Below are 20,227 nucleotides of genomic sequence, written 5' to 3' on the forward strand. Positions count from 1 at the left end.
AATTTTATCCAGTTAACTCATTGGTCATAACTAGGTCAACTACCTAGAAACAAATTCTAAACTTGTATATCACCAGATATTCTACGTGGAAATCAAATTGATCATATATTTTGTAGCCAAATTTGAAGAAGGTCTATGCAATAAGTTAAAAAAAAAATGATGTGGAGCTGACTGTCGCTTAGAACATGAGATTCTTATTGGAAAAAAATGAGATTTATATTGTAAAAGTAGCCAAAATCATCAGACTATATGGGTATAACCTATTAATATTCCTGATGAATATTAAGCAGAAGTGACAACTAGATTTAAGGGATTAGATCAGCTAGATTTAATCTAAAGAACTATGAACAAAAGGTTTACAATAATGTACATGAGATAGCAACAAAAATCATTCCAAAGAAAAAGAGAGGAATAAGAAAGCAAAATGACTGTTCAATGAGGCATTACAAATAGCAGAGGAAAATAGAAAAAGGCAAGAGAAAGAAGAAACAAAAGATACACGCAAGCAAAGGCAGAATTCCGGAGAATAACAAAGAGACAAGGTTTTCTTAAATGAGCATTATAAGGAAATAGGAGGAAATAATAAGATGACAAAAATGGGAGAGCTCTTCAAGGAAGTTAGAGATATCAAGGGAAAGTTTCATGGAAAAATAATTATGATAAGGGCAAACTAGGTGAGAGAGTGAATAAAGCAACAACTCTGGAGTCAAGAGGCCATGATTTCAAATCCAGCCTCAGATATGTAACATTTCCTAGCTGTATGACTCTGGGTAAGTCACTTAAGCTCAAATGCCTCACAAAAACATTTTGGAAGCTTTGCTAAAATAACCTAGAAGAAGTGACAGATCCAAGTTGAGTTATTTAAAAGCCCCAAACATGATGCCGTTAAAGTGCTTCAGTCATTATGCCAGTGATTTTGAAAAACTCAACAGTGGCCACTGGATTGAAAAAGATCCGTTTATATTCCAGTCCTAAAGAAAGGAAATGCCAAAGAATGCTCAAATCACTGAACAATTGCACTCATTTCATGCAGCAGTAAGGTTATACTTAAGATTTTGAAAGCCAAGCTTCAGCAATATGCAAACTGAGAATAATCAGAAGAGCAGAGTGGTTTTCAAATTGCCTACATTTGCTGGATCATGGAGAAAGTAAGGAGATTCTATAAGAAAAAAATTCCATAGGGCTTCTTTGACTACACTGAAGTCTTTGTAAATCACAACAAAATGTGACAGGTCTTCAAAGAGATGGGACTACCAGATCATGTTATTTTCTGAGGAACACGTCTGCAATTGTTGGACAAACATGAAACAACCGATGGATTTTTTAATATTAGAAAAGTTATATTACAAGGTTGTGCACAGTCACCTCATGTATTTAAGTTATAAGAAGAGTATATCAGAGAATCCCAGGCTGGACAAATCAACAGCCAGAATTAAGGTTGCTGAGAGAGAGATCAACAGTTTTAGATATGCATTTTGATGACAGAAAATAAAAATTAAGAATTAAGAAGCTTCTTAACGAGAGCCAAAAAATGGGGAGTATAAAAGCTGACACAAAGCTTAACATCAAAAATAAAAACAAAGCAAACAAAACCCTAAGATTATAGTGTTTAGCTTCAATAATTCCTAAGAAATAGAAAAAGAAATTAAAATAGGTTCCGATTTTATATTCTTGGTCTCAAAGATTACTGCACGTAGAGACAGTAACCATGAAACTAAAAGACACACTTCTTGGAAGAAAAGCTTTAGTAAAAAGGACAGCATAACAAAATGAAGAGATTTGACCTCACTGACAAGTTAAAAATATATTTTTTTCCAGTTGTATGTCTGACTGTAGGATTTGGACTATAAGAAATGCTAGAGTGCCTCAGAATTGGTTCTTTCACAGTGTGCTCATGGAGAAGACTTTTGAGAGTCTAGAACAAATCAGCCAATAGTTAAAGAAATAAATGTATGCTCTTCATTGCAAGCTGCAGCTTAAATATTTTAACCAGATAGTGAGAAGACAGGACTCAGTAATTAAGATCTTGACTTTGAGAAAGATTGAAGACCAAAAGGTAAGGGATGGCAGAGGATGAGATAGATAGATAGTATCATGGAAGTAATGAGCATGATATTTAACAAACTTTGGGACATGGTGAAGGATAGAGTAGCCAGGAATGCTATGGTCTACACAGTCCCAAAGAATCAGACATGGATAATGGCCAAATAACAACATTTATCTCTATATATGCCTATATATTTCTAAATATGTATATATATGTATCTACATATGTGTGTGTGTATATATGTGTGTGTGTGTGTGTGTGTGTGTGTGTGTACAGATATATAAGAGAATTAGGGTAACTAACAACTGGGGAGTGGGATCAGGATAAACATTTTGAAAGAAGTGGCATTGAACTAAGCTTTCAAGGGAGATAGGAATTGTGAGAAGTAGAAGAATAAGGAGCTTCTAGGTGTGGAAAATGTTCTGGAAAGTAAAGATATAATAATTTGTAGGAGGTACATCCAAAACAGCAATGTGACTGAGATTACCTGAAGGGGAGTAATACAAAATCAGCCTGAAGAAATATATATGTGTGTATATACAGAGAGAGAGAGAGAGAGAGAGAGAGAGAGAGAGAGAGAGAGATGCCGATTTTACATATATATAGATATAGATATATATATGTCACATATATATGCAAACATATACATGAGCCAATTTTCTTGTAAACATCAAATGCCAGAATTGTTCTCTGAGAAGCAATCAAGAGTCACTGAAAGTTCATCATAAACTGAGGAATATCACACCTGTACTTGTAGAATATGAATTTGCATCTGTTAAATAGAACTTAATGTAACGGAAATTTTTGCAAAAACTGAGATGGTCTGTAGGGTCATGATGGCCACTAAGTAGAAAGAAGGAAAAGAATCCAAAAGTGGTTTTAAGAATAGAAATGGCAAAACTGCTCAGCCAGTGAGATATGAATGATGAGTTAGAGGAAGAGTCACTGGTGACGCCTCGATTTCTAGCATGAGTGACTTAGCTGAAGACAGTTCCCTTGACTGAAATAAGAAAGATGGGAAGAGGGTGGCTTTTGGGGGAGAAAAATATTAGTTGTGTTTTAGTCTTGTTGAGTCTAAGGCACCTATGGGACATCCTTTACAATAAGCATTTAGAGATAAGAGATTTAGAAAGTCTTCTATAAATGTCATCTTTCCTTAATCTGGGCAGTGACATCATGATATCCATCATGATTTGGATTTGGGGTTTTGAGATAAATGTTGCACAACATTATCTCCATCTCTGGCATCAATGTGTTCTTAAATCTTTCTCTTATCATTTTTAAGGAAAGCAACTTGCTTATCTCCTTTTAAGTCTAGATTTCCTAATACCAGATTACTTTATATTCCTTACAAATCACTTTGTATTTATGTTATTTCTTCAATGTTCCACCATTTCCAGGTACCTGTTTGTACCCCTCCTCCCTCTCTCCCACTCCAGTCCATGCAAGCTTTAGAGGCCAGAGATTGGTTAGTTTTCATTTCTGAATTTGTAGTACTCACCACTGTTCCTGGCATATAAGTGATTGATTGTCGAATGGAAATGAATTGCATCTAACTCGGAGGGGAGCTGGATTCCAGCCAAAAAGATGGGCATGTCTTAGGATGTAGCATCTAGGCTGAGCCTTAATGGATGGGAAAAACTTCAAAAGCCAGAGACAAGGGAGAGTGGGTTCCAGCCATAGGGATCCAAGTGGCCAAAGACAGAGAAGAACAACCTAACAGATGAAGAAAGTATTGTGAAATAGTCAAAATGGAGCAGACAGAGCTTTGAATACAAGGTTTAAAAATGTGTCAAATGAATGTTTAAATAACTATTTAATAGCAATGAGGAGCAATGAAAGGTATTTGAGCAAAGGAATAGAATGACTGGGATTATTTAAAAAAGAAAGAAAGAAAAAAAAAACAGTCAATTAAATAGCTCAGTGAATAAATGACGAGGCCTGGAGTCAGGAAGACTCCAAATAATTTTGGGCCTCAAATGAGATTTGTAAAAATCTGTAAAAGTTTGTAAAAGAAATTATAAAGAAAATAGCACATTGTCATAATAAAAATAAGTGCTTAATAAATACTGCTTCCCTTTAATCTCTAAGAAGAGTGCTTGGCAAAAGAATAAAAATTATGCATATCCAAAATTTGTGACATTTTTCCATCTTTGCAAAGAAAATACTATATATTCTAGTCATTTTGTACGTTCACACCTGTTTCTGATGTTTAGACTTTTTTTAATTGAAAATTCTTCTGTTCCTTTGAAAGATGGATGGAATGTGAACAGTATGGCACATTGCCACGGATAACCAGTTTCAGGGGCTGAGGTTTTAATAGCAGGGACTGGAATTACCTTTAGTAACTCGGCAATAAATGATTCCCACTGTTGCCTTGTCCCAGAGTTTATTGCTTGCCTGGAAGCTGTTTATTACTTCACACACTGCCAACTATTGTTGATTAAAGCTTAAATATGCAAATGCTGTAATTTTCCTGAGATTTTGATAAATAGGAACTGAGCAAAAACAATGTTACGAGGTACACTCAATAAGCAACTAATAGGAGAAGGCTCTCTGAGGGAAATGACGGTTCTGTTGATCCTGAGAAACATTTTCTTTTCTTTCTTTTTTTTTAAACTCAGGGACTAGGAAGGTGACTCTTTTTTGAAGTAAAGACATAAAAAAGGGGGAAGGAAGTAAGGGAGGGAAAGAAAAAGAAAGAAATTATAAGGGAAGAAGAGTCCAAAGCTTCATAGGATCATAGGCATAGATAGAGAAGAAAGAAAGTTGAGAACTAAGCAGTTCTAATGAGGAAACTGAGTCTTAGAAGTGAAGTGCTTTTGCTTTGAACTCACCCAACTAGGCCACAAGCCTTCAATGGCTCGGAGATTCTTGAAGCCCATGACAGCGGAACCCCAAACTGAGGACCCCCCCCCCCGACCACACTATAGAGACACTGAATATAAACTTGGTATAATAATTAGTGTTTGTCCTCTGAGGATTAGCTCAGCTAAGAACAAAAGAGTTCCTTTATCAAAAGGGCTTTTTTGATGGGCTTTCTGTCACAAGAATTCATGCAGCCATATATATGTTAGGAAAGGGCTGAAAGCTTGGTCAGTGGAAGGAAAGCCTTGAAATCACAGGTGTTTTGCAAATCAGGGCAGTGTTGTATAATGGATAAGAGTCCTGAATTATAAACAAATCCAAACTCAGACACTTACTAGCTAAATGATCCTAGCCCAGTCTCTTAAATGATTCGTGTCTCAGTTTCCTCGTCTGTAAAATGAGACACTTAGACTCAATGGCCTCTGAGGGATCCTTCTAGCTCTAAATCAATGAACCCTTATAAACGCATTTAACTTTGCATTGAAGTATTTATATGCCATATTTATTCAATCTTTAATTTTTTTAATTTATTTTGATAAGCGAATGACATGAAGAAAGGGCATTCCTTGAAGTTTTCTTTCACATACTTCCCACAAACACTTGCATATGTACAAATGTACACATAATGGATGCATGCATGCAAACATGCACACAAATACACCCATGCATACATATACACCTGCAAAAATATAGGCACACATATTTGTATAAGTTTGTTATTTAACAAATCAGAGTGATCAGGTTAGTGGCAATCGGAGAGTTGTGGAAATCTCCTTTTGGTCGAGGCAGGGGCCCTCTCTAGTCTCCTTGCAGCCTGGGAGACCCAGATCTCTCAGATCAAAAAGGGACACAATTTCAGAGTGATAATTTTAAAGGGAACATCCCCTTCAAGACCAGATAGGATGCTGGGTGAGGAATCAGGAAAATCTGGGTTCAAATTCAGAGACTTTACATCCATAAAGCAGCTCTGAACCCAGCTCTGCTGGGTTCAATGGCCTCACAAGGTGGAGAGGTAACATTTTGCTAAAAATGTTTTTTTCAGAGTTCCATCCAAGCAACATTTCAGAGCTCTGATCCAGGATCCCTTGGGACGAGCCTTTCTTTTCTACCTCCACTTCAGGCCCTATTAAATGGAGATGAAAGAGCTTAAATGGTGTCAAGGAAGTTAAGTCTTGTCACAATAAAGAAGTGGAATTCAGGCTAAGAAGACTTAATGAGGAGATGACACTCCCACCAAAGAGCTCTGCTTATATTTGCAAGTCTAATTGCAATACTAATTACTCTATTACCATTAACAAGATCCATGCAAATTGAACATTATTATAATCCTCTAAGCACTTCATAAATACCCCAATTTACCCTTATAATCTTTTCCCCCCCCTTAATGTATTCACTCAAAAACAAGGAAAAAGGAATATAACTATCTGAGTCTCTGTTTGTCCACATTTGTTAATCCTTGAGAGTCTTATTACCATGTACCAGAGGTGAACTTCTGATTCAAAGACTTATAGAGATCAGGGCAGAGTTTGGATGACTTCAGTCTTCTTGGTGCTGATAATTTGTTCTGATGAGAACAAAGAGCACTTAGATTTCCACAAGAAATGGGCCCTAGTGGCAGAACAACAGTTAACTTTATGCTTGCCCATGCTATCTTGAAAGAAATGGGGTTTTGAGGGGTTTTAGACACACACACACACACACACACACACACACACACACATCTCAGCCAGCACTCTACTCATTCCACTAATTAAAGAGACTCAAAAATTCTAGCTTTCTAGTATAATTTCAGAGAAACTGAGGCAAGTGGAGATTGGTTTTTAATCTTTAATGTGGAGAATTTAAGCTAGCTGACCAAATGGGACTCTTGTCCAAAGCATTCAGTGCAGATAAATTGAGACAGAAAGCTTATACAGGATTTTAGCTAACTGGGTTTGCAAATAGAATAGGACCTGAGTATACAGTCTTATAGGGGAAACAAAGGCAGATAAGTAGACAAGGACACTGGGAGGAAGGGCAAGCCATAATTCTTGGAAAGGTCACAATTTAATCCTGAAAGGATAGGGGTCAAGATAAGAAGGTTGAGTCTAGGAGACAGCAAGATGTGGGACAGTACTTATCCTAGCAAGGATCAAGATAAAGCACCTGGAGGTTATGACACAATAGTAAAGGAGATTGGAGCTTCAATGTTTTTCCTGGGCTCTTTTTTTAAACTCAGTTTTCCAGTCCTAATGGCAAGGAAGGGGTGGTGGTGATTATGATTTATTATCCAGAGTTCAACATTACAAAGAAACAATGATTTTCAATCTCCCTTCTCCATAAGAGTTGCAGACCTCTGTCTCAGTGTTTAGGACAAATACACTTACCCAACTTGACTACTCAGGAGTCGCTCCAAATGATGTACAGAAAGCAGAAGCCGACTATCTTGTCCTGTGGGCCCGAAAGGACAGTAACGGTGCCCACAGCAGGAAATCTACTCCATTGAGAGTGTTCACAGCTTTTCTACATTTCAGACAAAGAACCCCCAAAATCCCACCCTCTATATGGTGTTGATTGGTTACATAAGCCTCTATTCCCCTATTTGGTCAGTGGAATGGAGTAGATAAGGCAATGTATACCATGTATCCTCCTTAGAACAATGGAGTATAGTCCAAGCCTTGTCTAAAATTACATGCTTCCTAAACTGAGGCCTTTAAGGCTTTAGATAAAAGTCCCTGATCAATATATGCTTGATCTGTAAGTTCTTCACCTTTTTCACACATGAGAATTCCTAATAATGACCTCTCAGTGAATTAACAATATGTACAATGTTTGCAAAATGCTTTACCCATATTATTACCTTTGATCATCCTATCAATCATGTTAGGTAGGGGTTGTTCCTATCTCTGCTTTTTTGATGGAGAAATTTGGTGAGAAAAGTTAAGTGATTTACCCAGAATGACACAGCTAGTGTATGAGGAGTTTCAGAATTCAGATCATTTTTTTATTTTTTTCCAAGCCCAGAACTCTTGCCAGGGAACCAACTAAAAATAATCATATTGTATTTATAAAATTGCTATAAGCTCAGACTCCTTTCCTTCTATAGTCTAAATATTCAAATCCCATTACCTGAACTTTACAAAACTTGAGCCCTTCTCAGTAGACAAATTGCCACCATTTGGGGCCCATCTAAGCTTATCAATGTCTGTATCAAAATGTAATATAGAGAACAGAAGGGAAAGAAAAAAGAGAATTGATAGGATTATGATGGATCATATTTAATTGGTTCATGAACTCCCAGAGAGTGAGATACTAATAAACACTGTTGAGTTAAGCCTTGACTTTCTCTTTAGGTATTTCTACTTTTCCTTTATTTTTTCTAGTTGGCTGTGTTAGCTCTAAAGATTTTTTTTTAAGATTCTTTGGGCTTCTTTCTTCTTAACCTGAGAGAACCCTGCATCAATTTACAATTTACTACAGGGGGCAGACCCATGGGACCACATCTTAATCAGATCCACATCTATTTCCACATGGGCCTGAATCCCCAGGTGCCTTCAAATTTACCCAATGTTCCTGGCAGGCTTCACATGGGAGCCCATTTTTTGAATCTGAATCTCCAAGGACTCTCCACAAACTAGATTAATTTCACAGGGCCAATGAATGGGGATGTAGAATGTTCTAAATAGAAAGTTAGTTATTTCCTGTCTTACTTTTCCTTCCAATAATAGTAGCTGACATTTAGAGGGTACATTAAGGCTTGCAAAGGACTTTAGATGGATGATTTCATTTAAGCTTTCCAACAGTCCTGGAGAAAGGCATTGCAGGTATCATTGTGTTCCTATTATACAAGAGGAAACTGTGGCTGAAAAGTGACACCGTCAGCAAAAGTCTGAGGTTACAGGAATTATCAAACTCAGGTTTTCTTGTCTCTAATGTGTCCCACAACTAGTATGTGAGATCAGGTTTGGACCTGATTGCAACCCAACATTCATTGCATAATCCTCTACTGCTTATGGAAGACCCTTTATGGTGTATTTTAATTTGCATAAAATTGTGAAATTCCTGTCTAAAGAATATAAGCTCCTTGAAAGTAGGGATAGCTTCATAGACTTAGAAAATTGCAGAATTGCAAGTTTTAGTAACCAGTCATTCTCTTTCATAGCAAGAAGAAATATCTACTCTATCATCTTCACTATAGCTATTATTCTAATCCTGTGTCATTTCTCCTATCAGAGCTTTCAGTCTATCATGTTGACTCAATGTCTTTTGCCAAGTTAGGTGATCTTCTCTAGAATCTAGAATCTAGATCTCCTTAATCTATGATACCCAGAACTGTACTCAGAATTCCAGATTTGATCCAATCATGGCAAAATGCTAAAGAAATATCATCTATTTATTCCCAGCTCATGCAATATGATCAAAGTGCAAAATAGTTTCTCTCACAAATGCATATTTTAACTTGTTTTAAGTTTGCAGCCCTATAAAACCCCATATCTCTCTAAGAAAAGTCTAGCAATACCCTCCATCATTTTGTATTTTGAAGTTATTTTTTTAAACCCAGGGATGAGACTTTATATTTATCTTTCTTAGATTATTCTTTTCAGATTTAGCTTAATGCCCTAATCCAAGAAGTTTTTTTTGAGTACCAGCATTGCCAAACAAAGTTAGATATCTCTCTGAGCTTTGGGTTAGTCACAAATTTGATGAGCACGAGCTCTTTACCTTTATTGAGTTATTTTCTATTTCTATATATCCAGAGGAGAGACTTTATATTTATCCTATTATTTATCCTTTCTCAGATTTAGCCTAATGCCCTAACCTCAAAAGTTGTTTTTGGATACCAGCAATGTCAAACAATGTTACATATCTGTGAGCTTTGGGTTAGTCACAAATTTGATGAGCATGAGATGCATATCTTTATACAAATTATTTGCTATTTCTTTATAACACCAGGGTCTAACACAGTAAACTACACATAGCAGGTATTTAATAAACATTTTATGTTAATACGTGAATTGAATTCAACCTACACTTTTCCCAAAAGTACCAGTCTTTATTGTTCTCATTATTAATTTTCCTTTGACCATTCTATCTTGAATCCTGTCAGTCACTGGCTTAAGATCTATTCTTTGTGAAGGGATGTCAGCAAGTGGCAACATACCTGCTAGAGTATGAGATCAGAGCATCACAGATTATAGATGAAAGGGATCTTTCTTAAGCCTCACCACCCTCAGGACCATTCAAATCTTCTAAAGCTTAGAAGAAAGAGTATCACAGAGTTGAGTGACTTTTCCATTGTCATATGGATGTCAGTGGATGGTAGAACCAAGCTTTGAGCTGAGGTCCACTGAGTTTGGAACTTTCAGAGTGTATTGGAGTTCCAGAAAATTGGAGTCAATAAATAACTTAATGAAGGACAGAACCAGGAAGAATGAGAGAAATTCACAATCAAGCCAGTTTGAGGTTGGTACCAAAGGGGTAAAAATTGCTATTATTTAGAGCCAATCAAAAGTCAGATGGGCTTCCTAGAACTGACTTTTTGTTGAAAAGATCATGGTAGGGATTCAGTTTCAGGTCTAGTTTGTCCTAAATAAACCCTGGTGTGTCACTCCATGTCCAAAATCCGGTGACTCTCTGGGTCTCTTTTCTAAACTCCATCAGTTGTCTGAGATCTTTGTTCCTCTGGATTCCTTCAGTATCAACTCATGCTCTACCCTTAGCAGGAAGCTTTTCCCAGCTCTCTTCTGCATCCCTTATGTATCTGCAAGTATCTTCTTTAATACATTTTTGATGTTTATATCCCACATGTAACTAGTAATTTATATGTTGTCATATTATATGTCCCTATATAATACGTGCTCCTTAAAGACACAAATTATTTTTGCCTTTCTTTGTTTCCCTAGAACTTAGCAAAGTGGCTAGTATATAAAAAGCGCTTTATAATTGCTTTTTCTTTCAATGATTGATAGAACAGTTGAAAATATGACAGGTTCTCATACATATTTTTATAATAAGGAGAGAGGCAGATAGAATTAGACAGACAAAGAGATAAAGAAAAACAGAAAAAAGAGATAGAGTAAGGAATAGTCATAAGATATAAAGGAGGAAGGCTGAGAGAAAGGAGGAGGAGGAGGAGATGATAAAAGGGGACAAAAGCTGTAGAATTTGAAGCCCTTGTTCTGAAGCATTCTGCTCTCCTTTTCTGCCTCTCCATTGAAGGCTAGTATCAAACTGATTAAAATGCAACTTCAAAGTTGATTGTTTCCTAAGTAACTTGGGGACATTTAGAGGGATAAATTGCAATGCACATTGCATATAAATTTTGTGTTTATTTATTCTTAAAAGCAACATTTTGTAAACATTTAGTACAAAATTAATAGAATCTCAGGCACCATCCCAACATTCATTTAATAATTGCCTACTGTATGTAGGGAGCACTGATGGAGGCCCTACGAGTTAGTCCTCCAAACTTAGCAGGGACAGTATTGGAGTTGACCCTATCTGTGTTTATTTTGTGGAGAGAGTGTGACATTTAGCATCAGGAAGATTCTTCTTCCTGAGTTCAAATCCAGTAGCCAACTCTTGTTATTGTGTGACCCTAGACAAGTCACTTAACCCAAATTGTCTCAGTTTTTTCTTCTGTAAAATGAAATGAAGAAGGAAATAGCAAACCACTCTAGTACTTCTGCCAAGAAAACCCTAAACAGGATCATAAAGAGTTGGATATAACAGGATAAAAAAAAAGTTGTTTATAAAATTTCTAGACACAGATATTTCTGATATATACTCTCTTGGAATTTATATTAGCATGGGCAGCTAGGTGGTGCAGTGAATAGGCAGGAGGACCTGAGTTCAAATCTGGCCTCATTCACTTAACACTTCCTTGCTGTGTGTCACTGGGCGAGTCACAACCCCAATTGCCTCAGCAAAAAGAAAAAAGAGAAAAAAAAAGAAGAAAGGAATAAAGGAAGGAGAGAAGGAAGGAAGGAAAGAAGGGAGGAAGTAAGAAAGGAAGGAAGGAAGGAAAGAGGGAGGGAGAGAAGGAAGGAAGGAAGGAAGGCAGAAAAGAAGGGAGGGAGGGAAGGAGGAAAGGAGGAAGAGAGGAAGGAAGAAAAAGAAAAAGAAAAAAATTATATTGGGATAAAAGTTGACTTCTTTGGACTTGAAACAGTTGGTACATCATAGCATAAAATTCTAGTGCTTTCCCTAAGTTCCATTCAAAGGCTTTCTGATGTTCCATTTCAGTCTCCACATTCAGAAAAAATTCTCCTTTTCCAAGACAGAACAGTAGTCTAAGAACAGGACAAAAGAAACATAAATCCAAGTACTTACACTCGATTTGGAGCAGACTCTGGCTTTCTTTGCTGCCTTTCTGTGCTTTACTTAGATAAGCATTAATAATGGAGATGGAATGGTTGGCTATGACTATTTGACTAAAACACAATGTGGATTTTTAAAGGAAAACACAAAAGGTTGCTCTTGACTATATTTTAATTCAAGTGGATAAACCTTAAGTATTCTCTTTATAAACTTTTCCCACTCCACTAAAAGTTATCCCTCTCATCCTTATGTGATATTTCTGCTATACTGTCTTTTACTATTCAACTGGATTCTGGAAAGGGTATGTGTGTATGTGTGAATGTGTGTCTGAGTGTCTGTGTGTGAACACATGTGTCTATGTGTATCTGTATGTATGCGTGAATTGTGTGCACGTGTGTGTGTCTGTATCTGGGTGCCTGTACATATGTGTACCTGGATCTGGAGGAGTATGTGTACATGTGTCTGTATCTGTGTGTGTGTGTGCAATGTGTGTACAAGAGAGTGAGAGATTTTCATAGAATCATAGTATTTAGAGTGAGAAGGAATTAGGTCTGCTCTTCCTGAATCACAGACTCTCAAAGCTTGATGTGATCTCAGATGACATCGAGTCCAGCCTCTTAAAAGTTCCTTCTACTTTTTCATTTTCATAAATGAATAAAAGGAGATGTAATAAGGTGAAGCTGGTGACCAAAGGTCATACAATCAATGAGTCAATTAATCAATAAATAAGCATATATTAAGCAATCTACCAGAATATACACAAATGTATACAAAGCAAACGATATACAGAATTAATAGAAAATATTAATAAGGGAAAATAATTAAGATAATCAAGTTTCTAAGGTAGGTTCTCTGCCCCGAAATGTAATTTCCTTGAAGGCAAAGATTGTTTCATTTTTGCTTGTGTTGCTATCGTTGAGTCATTTTCAGTTGTGTTCGATGCTCAATGACTATATTGGTGATTTTCTTGGCAAAGATACTGGAGTGAATGCCAGTTTCATTTCAGAAAACTGAGGCAAACAGAACTAAGTGAGTTGCTCAGGGTCATATAAGTAAGTAAGTAAGTAAGTAATAAGCATCTGAGATCAGATTTCAGCTCACAAAGATGAATCTTTCTGATTTGTTCTAGGCTTGTACTCTATCCACCATACAACTAGCTATTCCTAGCGCCTGGCAAACAGTATAACCATGATAAATGATTGTTGATTGATTGCATTTTCCAGAGTTATAGTTAGCTCTCGTAGATCCCAGGGCAAGAGCCACTTCAAAATTTATTACATGGATTTCAGGACCATTGACTGTTTGGGACAGGCATCCTAGGATACCATAAGTCCCCAGCTGTGAGACTATTAAAGGAATAGGAGTGGATTGTGGACAGCAAAAGATAGGAAGAACACCTGATAGCTTCCTAGCTTAACTAATTATTCCCATTAATCACTAAGTCCAGTTGTTCTTGGTCACTGAAGGAGTGCAAATATTGAGAATGTCATATAAATATCAGCAAATAAGGGCAAGGTCCAACTGGTCCTACCCTTGTTCTGGCTCTGACTCTCTCTACTATGATCGAGTCACTTTACCTCTCTGAGACTCAGGTCCCTAACCTGGAAAATGAAATATTTATGCTACATGACCTCTAAGGCCACTGGATTTGGAGTCAAGAACACGAGAATACACAAACTATCTTTGACATTTATTAGCTGTGTGAATTTGGACAAGTTAATTTCTTAGCGCCTCAAATTTCTCATCTACAAAAATGAGGAGATTTTACTGTATTCTCTTATAGTTTCCTCTCAGCTCTTTATCTAGATCCTAATATATGCTATCTTTCCCCCAGATCAGTTTCTATCTTTGCATTTTTCCAACTGGGTCAGAATAAAGATATGGTTGGAGAATCACATTTTTTAACATAAAAGAATTATGGCTACATAGTGCCCTTTTAGGTTCTCATAAGGGACTGTGATTCCAGTAAGATTAAAAATCTTGAAAGTCCAGGGACAACTTGGTGGAAAAGGTAAGAATTTAGTGACTTGTAGTTCTTTGTATTTATGATATTATTTATTTCACAATTGACAGAACAAGGAGCAGAAAGTCTCAACAGTGTCCCAAAATTCTAAAGAAAATTAATTATCCCCAAACCTCTGAGACTCTTCTAGACTCTTTTAACTTTCTTTGGCAAATTAATTGTCTCCACTTTCCAAGAAATTATTACTTGAGTGATTTACATACTCAGGTGCAATGTTATCCTGAGATCATATCAGAAATTCCAAAAGATTAAAAACTTTAAAAATGGAAAGAGAGAAGGAGAGAAGGAAAGTGGGGAATGAAAGAGGGAGGGAAGGAAAAAAGAAAGGAAAGGAGGAAGGAAGGAAGGAAAGAATGAAGGGAAGGAAGGAAGAAAGGAAGGAAAGAAAGAAGGAAGGGAGAAAAGGAGGGAGGGAGGGAGGGAAGGAGGAAGGAAGAAGGAGAAAAAAATTAGTCTACTTAAAATCATTTACAGTAGATGGGGTTGAAATTCATCACAAATTTGTTATTTTGAAGAAGAATAAAGAAGCCAGAATGGAGCCCCCAATCCAGAGAGTTTTTGGCTCAGAGTGGGGCAATGATCCTGTTTTTCGGGTTAGGACTCTAACCCTCTGCACCCTGTCTGCAATGCTTGCCTATGGGGTGAGATGTGCTTTGGCATACATATTCTGAAGGAGGTTAGTCAATATCACATTTTCTGACTGAGTCAAATTGTTTCATGAAAATCACAAGATTTCTTCTATATCTAGGAAAGATGTTGGGAAGAGTTCTTAGGGCAACTGAATTACTTTTATGGTCATGACCTGATCATCTTGGATTTCACTATCCTTTCCAAAGATCTGGATGCAGCAGTACCCATTTTCTGCTTGAAAATTACAAAGCTTCTTCTTGATGTCATATTTTCCCTCTCAATTCTGATAATAAGACTGCAGCCTTTCTGGGTCAGATTCTTCAAAAGTAGTCATTCTGTCTGTTCACAGTCAACCAAATTCATATGGAGGATAGCATGGGGAAGGTATAACCTTCAGATGGCCATAGTCTGGCTCCCACCATTGCCATTGCCCCTCACAAACTAGTGATACTAAAAGAGGTATACAGGGACAGCACATCCTGGAGGGCCAAATACATGGATGGAGTATTGATGTTGTCAAACATAATCTAGTTTGCTTTTCTCTGATGAGCCTCAATCCTAATCTTCCTAATCATCCCCCTCTTCTATACAGCCAATCAATGAAGCATAATGTTCCGACCAGTATCTCAAACACTATTCTGAATCCTTACCACCAACCTGATTACACTTAGCTGAATTGGTGGTTGGGACTCATTTGAATCTGCAGCACATCTCCCTATCATCCAGACAATATCTCATTCAAAGGGATATTTCAGGATGATCATGTTTTGTTTTTGGTTTTTTGGTGTTTTTGTTTTGTTTTGTTTTGTTTTATTTTGTATTTTGCTCTGGGGCCCATTATCTACATAGTGATTTCTCCCTACCACCATATTCTGTCATGTGGAATACCCAGCAATGGAGGAGAAAATCTTCATGACCCCATTCAGGGCTTTCTTGGCAAGAGAATAGAATGGTTTCCAATTTTTTATTTTGGGTCATTTTATAGATGGGGATACTGAAGCAATAGGGGCAAGTGACTTGTGCAGGGTCACAGAGCCATAAAGTGTCTGAGATCAGAATTGAGCTCAGGTTTTCTTGTCTTGAAACCTGCTGCTCTATCCACCATACCGCTCAAGTGGCCCAATAAATAGTAGTCACAAGTAAAAACCAGCTACTCACTCACCCACTATTGATTATAGTCTCTTACACTTTGTCTGGTTCTGGTTAAACTATGTAATCATTATTTAAAGTTCTGTTCGACTATATTTCCTTTGTCAGGTAAGATCATTGATCTTTAACGAGTTTAAATGATGCTTCAAGCCACACTTATCTTGGCAGCAAAGCTGGAATCAGAAATGAAAGTTCTTATCCTGAAGCCCTATAATCTAAGACTTAAATAGCTGGGATATCTCCCCTTTTCTCTCGAGATCTCACATGCCCCTTGTCTTCTTCCACATACAAGATATGAACTCTATCAATAACCTGATCATTTAATTATATTTTCTCCTTAAAGGCAACTGATCGAGAGCATGATCCAATAACATATGCTATCGAAAATGGAGATCCTCAACGAGTTTTCAACCTTTCAGAAACGTAAGTAAAAATGCTTATTCAACTGGATTTGGGGCTTCATTCATTCATTCATTTATTTGCCATTTAACAGGTAGAAAATAATTTGAGTTAGAGAAGAGGCTCCTAATCAGCCGTCAGCTGTTTGTAGCTTTTCCCGCTTACATGATAATGAGAGCTCAGAGAATGGTATTGAGCTCAGCAATCATACACGGGGGACTATTTATTTATTTTAAACATTTTATTAGGTAAAACTCACTGAGGTGGAAACGTTCCATTTGCAGCCATGACCTGGGATTAATTACATCCCTTTAAAGTTGTCAGCTATTCATAACAACAAGGGCACTTCAGCTGAGAATAGCCTGGCCTTAAAAATGTTTCATTAAAAAGTGAATTTTGTTAACTAAAATTTATTATACATATATTTAAGATTTCACTATTCACATGTTGATTTTCTATTAACCAGATTTTCATCAGCCTCGGTAGCTATTTAACTGTGGGAATGAAAGTAGGAAAACAGTTACATGAAAAGCAGGAAGGCTGAGTGGATGGAGGACAAACCTTGAAGTAAAGGAGATCTGGGCTCTGATATATTGGTTGCTTTACTCTGGGCAAGTCATTTACATTCCCAATAGCCCTAGCAACCTTTTAAGATTGTAAACAATTAAGCAGCTGCCAAACTATATAGTTTCTTCACTGGGAATTCTGTACCACAATGAAATCATTCATATATGCCTTTATTATGTTGTTGTATATATGTATATACATATGTAGATAGAGCTATATTTATATACACATATATGTGCACACCTATATACACATATAAGTGTGTGTCTGCATATACATGTGTGTAAGTATACATATACACACATGCTTCTTGTGCAATGCATATCTAATGTATTGTATATTTCTGTATGTGTGTATAAGTAGAGATTATAAAGTCTTAACACTTTAATTTTACATAATAAGGAAACTGAGGCCAAAGTGATGAAACAATTTGGGAAATAAATGACAGAGTTTATATTCAAATCCATTCCTCTGATACTAATTTTGTGTTGATCAGTCTAAAAAATATGTCATTGTGTCATCATCACCACCACTGGGCAGGTAGGTATATAGTAGAGTGCTAGCAATAGCATCAAGAAGACCTGAGTTCAAGTCTGCCCTTAGATAGTTACAAGTTGTGTAGCCATGAATAAGTCATTTAACTTCCATCTCCCTCAGTTTCCTCAAGTGTGAAAGGGAGATGATATTATCATATAGTATTTATAAACGGCAGAGCTAAGTGGTACAGGACTGGGCCTAAAGTCAGGAAGACTGATCTTCATGAATTCAAATCTGGCCTAGTCACAAGACTGTGTGACCTTGTGCAAATCACTCAACACCGTTTACCTCTTCAAAATGAGCTGGAAAAGGAAATGACAAATCACTTCAATATCTTTACCAAGAAAACCTCAAATTGGGTCACAAAGAATTGGACATGATGGAAATTACTGAACAATAAAGAGCAACTGGCTATTGTGAGATTCTAATGAGGTAGCATTTATAAAACATAAAAGCATTTATAAAACAATATAAAACATTTCATAAATACTTATTTCCTTCTTCCCACCTTGGCACATGCATGCTTTTGACACTGAAAAGGTTGCACAGCATTGGTATATAATCTCATCTGAGTCAGAAACCATCAATAAAGTAGGTGCCTAAAGTAGATCTTTCCATTTAACAAATGAGGTCAGAAAGCTGACATGTGCATAGTCACACATCTAGTAAATGTCTAAGGTGAGATCTGAATCAATGATTCTTGCACTCCAAGTCCAATGTTCTATCTGATGTTTCATATTGTATCAGAAATCCACATACTATGCATCTGTGGGCCATCTAACTCAAGGCCACTGAGCTCCTTGACGATTTAGGTATAGCAACTATTTCTCTAAACTATGTATAAGACACAAGATGCCTAAACTATTGGAGGATCTTTCTCCACAGATCTTTGGTGTTGAGTTTATAGGGTTAAACACTAGATTGCTTCAAAGAGTTGGAGAGCTGCTTTTCCAAATTGTTGTGGTATTTATTAGCTAGTGATAAAGTCATATTCTACATGAAATTAAATAATTGGGGAGAAATAATTATTCATACAACTAAGAATTTAAGTCTCATGGTTGATAGTTTACTAAATATCACAATCATCAGTCAGAAAGGCACTAATCATAGAACTATATTAAAAACCCATATCTGCTCAAGAATTAGATCTCATTCTTCCGTAGCACATAGAAGAACTCAGATATCCTTGAACATTTAGGTTATATCAACAAAGCAATTTCCTGAGAAATATGGGCATCCAATATGGAAAGGATTTATTAAAGAAAGCTTTGTCTGGGGACCACTAAAATTAGCATGGATCCATTTATCTGTATGGATTTGGATGAGGGGCTGCCTGAGGGCAGAGTGATAAACTTGATAACTTCCCAAAGTCCTTTTTCTCCTTAGATAGAAATGTTTTCTCACCGTTTATCTTCACTGGCAGCTTTGTTTCCTTCCACTGATGGCTAATTCATTTTATATAGTTTATTTTGCAAGTTCATAAGCACTTCATTCTATCTTCCTTCCTAAAAATATGGTTGAGCATCTGAAGGCTTCATGAAGTGATAAATTGTCTATCCTGAAAATGTATTAGTTTTCTACTTTCTTAATTTATATGATCTTGAAAGAGGCAGCCCAGGTGAAGTAGTAAATGACCTTAAGCAAGATGAAAACAATGAGTTGACTGATCTTATAGTACCTGTAGGAAAATACCCACTAAAAAATTGTGTGTTTCTGTGTGTGTGTGTGTGTGTGTGTGTGTGTGTGTGTTGCTATGATCTAGACCTGCTAAGCTGGAAAGGTTTCAAGTAAAGTCCAACTGATGGGAAAGTGTCTTTGTCACCTGACAGTTAATTCTCATGGGTCCCATCACCAAGTTGGCAACAAACTTATGGATTTGCCAACCATGGAAAATCAGAACAACCATCTGCTAAGTTTTTTCACCATCAGAAATCGCAAGCCTTCAAGGTCATATTCAATTTTCAGAATATTTAATATCTATCAACTTTATTTTTTTCTTTGACTTTTTAAAACACTATGCACACACACATATACAAACACATACACAATGCACATATACATACATTCATTTGATCATCTTCTCACATGGCTGGGTCTTTTGTACCCTTGGGTGATTAGGAAAGGACATCAATACAGGCAGTCAGTAGAGAGATTACTTGGGCCTTGTTCCATCCCTGAGCCAGCCAATCTCCAGATTCACTAATTTTTCAGGGAAAATTTAGCCTTGTTTGGATTGAAAGGAGATTTTGGTCATATTGTATACATATCTCTTTCTCTAAAATGTAATTCTTTAAACTGAGGATTAAAATGTTTCTCAAGTGAAAATTTTTGGAGGAAGCATACCAATATGGACTTGAAGGAGCACTTGAGAGTCATCTGACTCTTTAAAGGCTTTCTTAGCAGCCTGAGGAAAAAATGTAGCCTTACTCTTGAATATAATTTTGTTGGGAGTTGGAATTTAGAAACTCAAGACTTATGTTGTCTGTCTGTGATTTAAATCCATAAAGGGGTGATTGTATTTTTTCTCAACTCCCTAGGTGAACTTAACTACAATTTTATAGCCCAAAGGCTGCATAAAAATATTTATTCAACACAAGGATGACAACTAATATAATAAAACATAAAACATAATAAAAATTATAATTAAATCAATGGAGAACACAGAGAAATAGGCCTTATTTGAGAGAAAACTTATATTGAAAATATCT

General features: G+C 36.6%; 1 protein-coding gene across 2 annotated transcripts in view; it reads left to right on the plus strand.

The window, feature by feature from the left end:
• The window catches only part of PCDH15 (protocadherin related 15), a 2,067,151-nt gene that overhangs the window by 1,729,723 nt on the left and 317,201 nt on the right, over window positions 1–20,227 (plus strand). For both annotated transcript variants that reach the window (XM_031956966.1, XM_031956965.1), the window contains one exon: window positions 16,360–16,439. In XM_031956966.1, coding sequence (XP_031812826.1) covers window positions 16,360–16,439 — 80 coding nt within the window. The remainder of the gene's footprint in view (window positions 1–16,359; window positions 16,440–20,227) is intronic.

The sequence above is a fragment of the Sarcophilus harrisii genome, chromosome 2 (genome assembly GCF_902635505.1).
Source record: "Sarcophilus harrisii chromosome 2, mSarHar1.11, whole genome shotgun sequence".
NCBI lineage: Eukaryota > Metazoa > Chordata > Mammalia > Dasyuromorphia > Dasyuridae > Sarcophilus > Sarcophilus harrisii.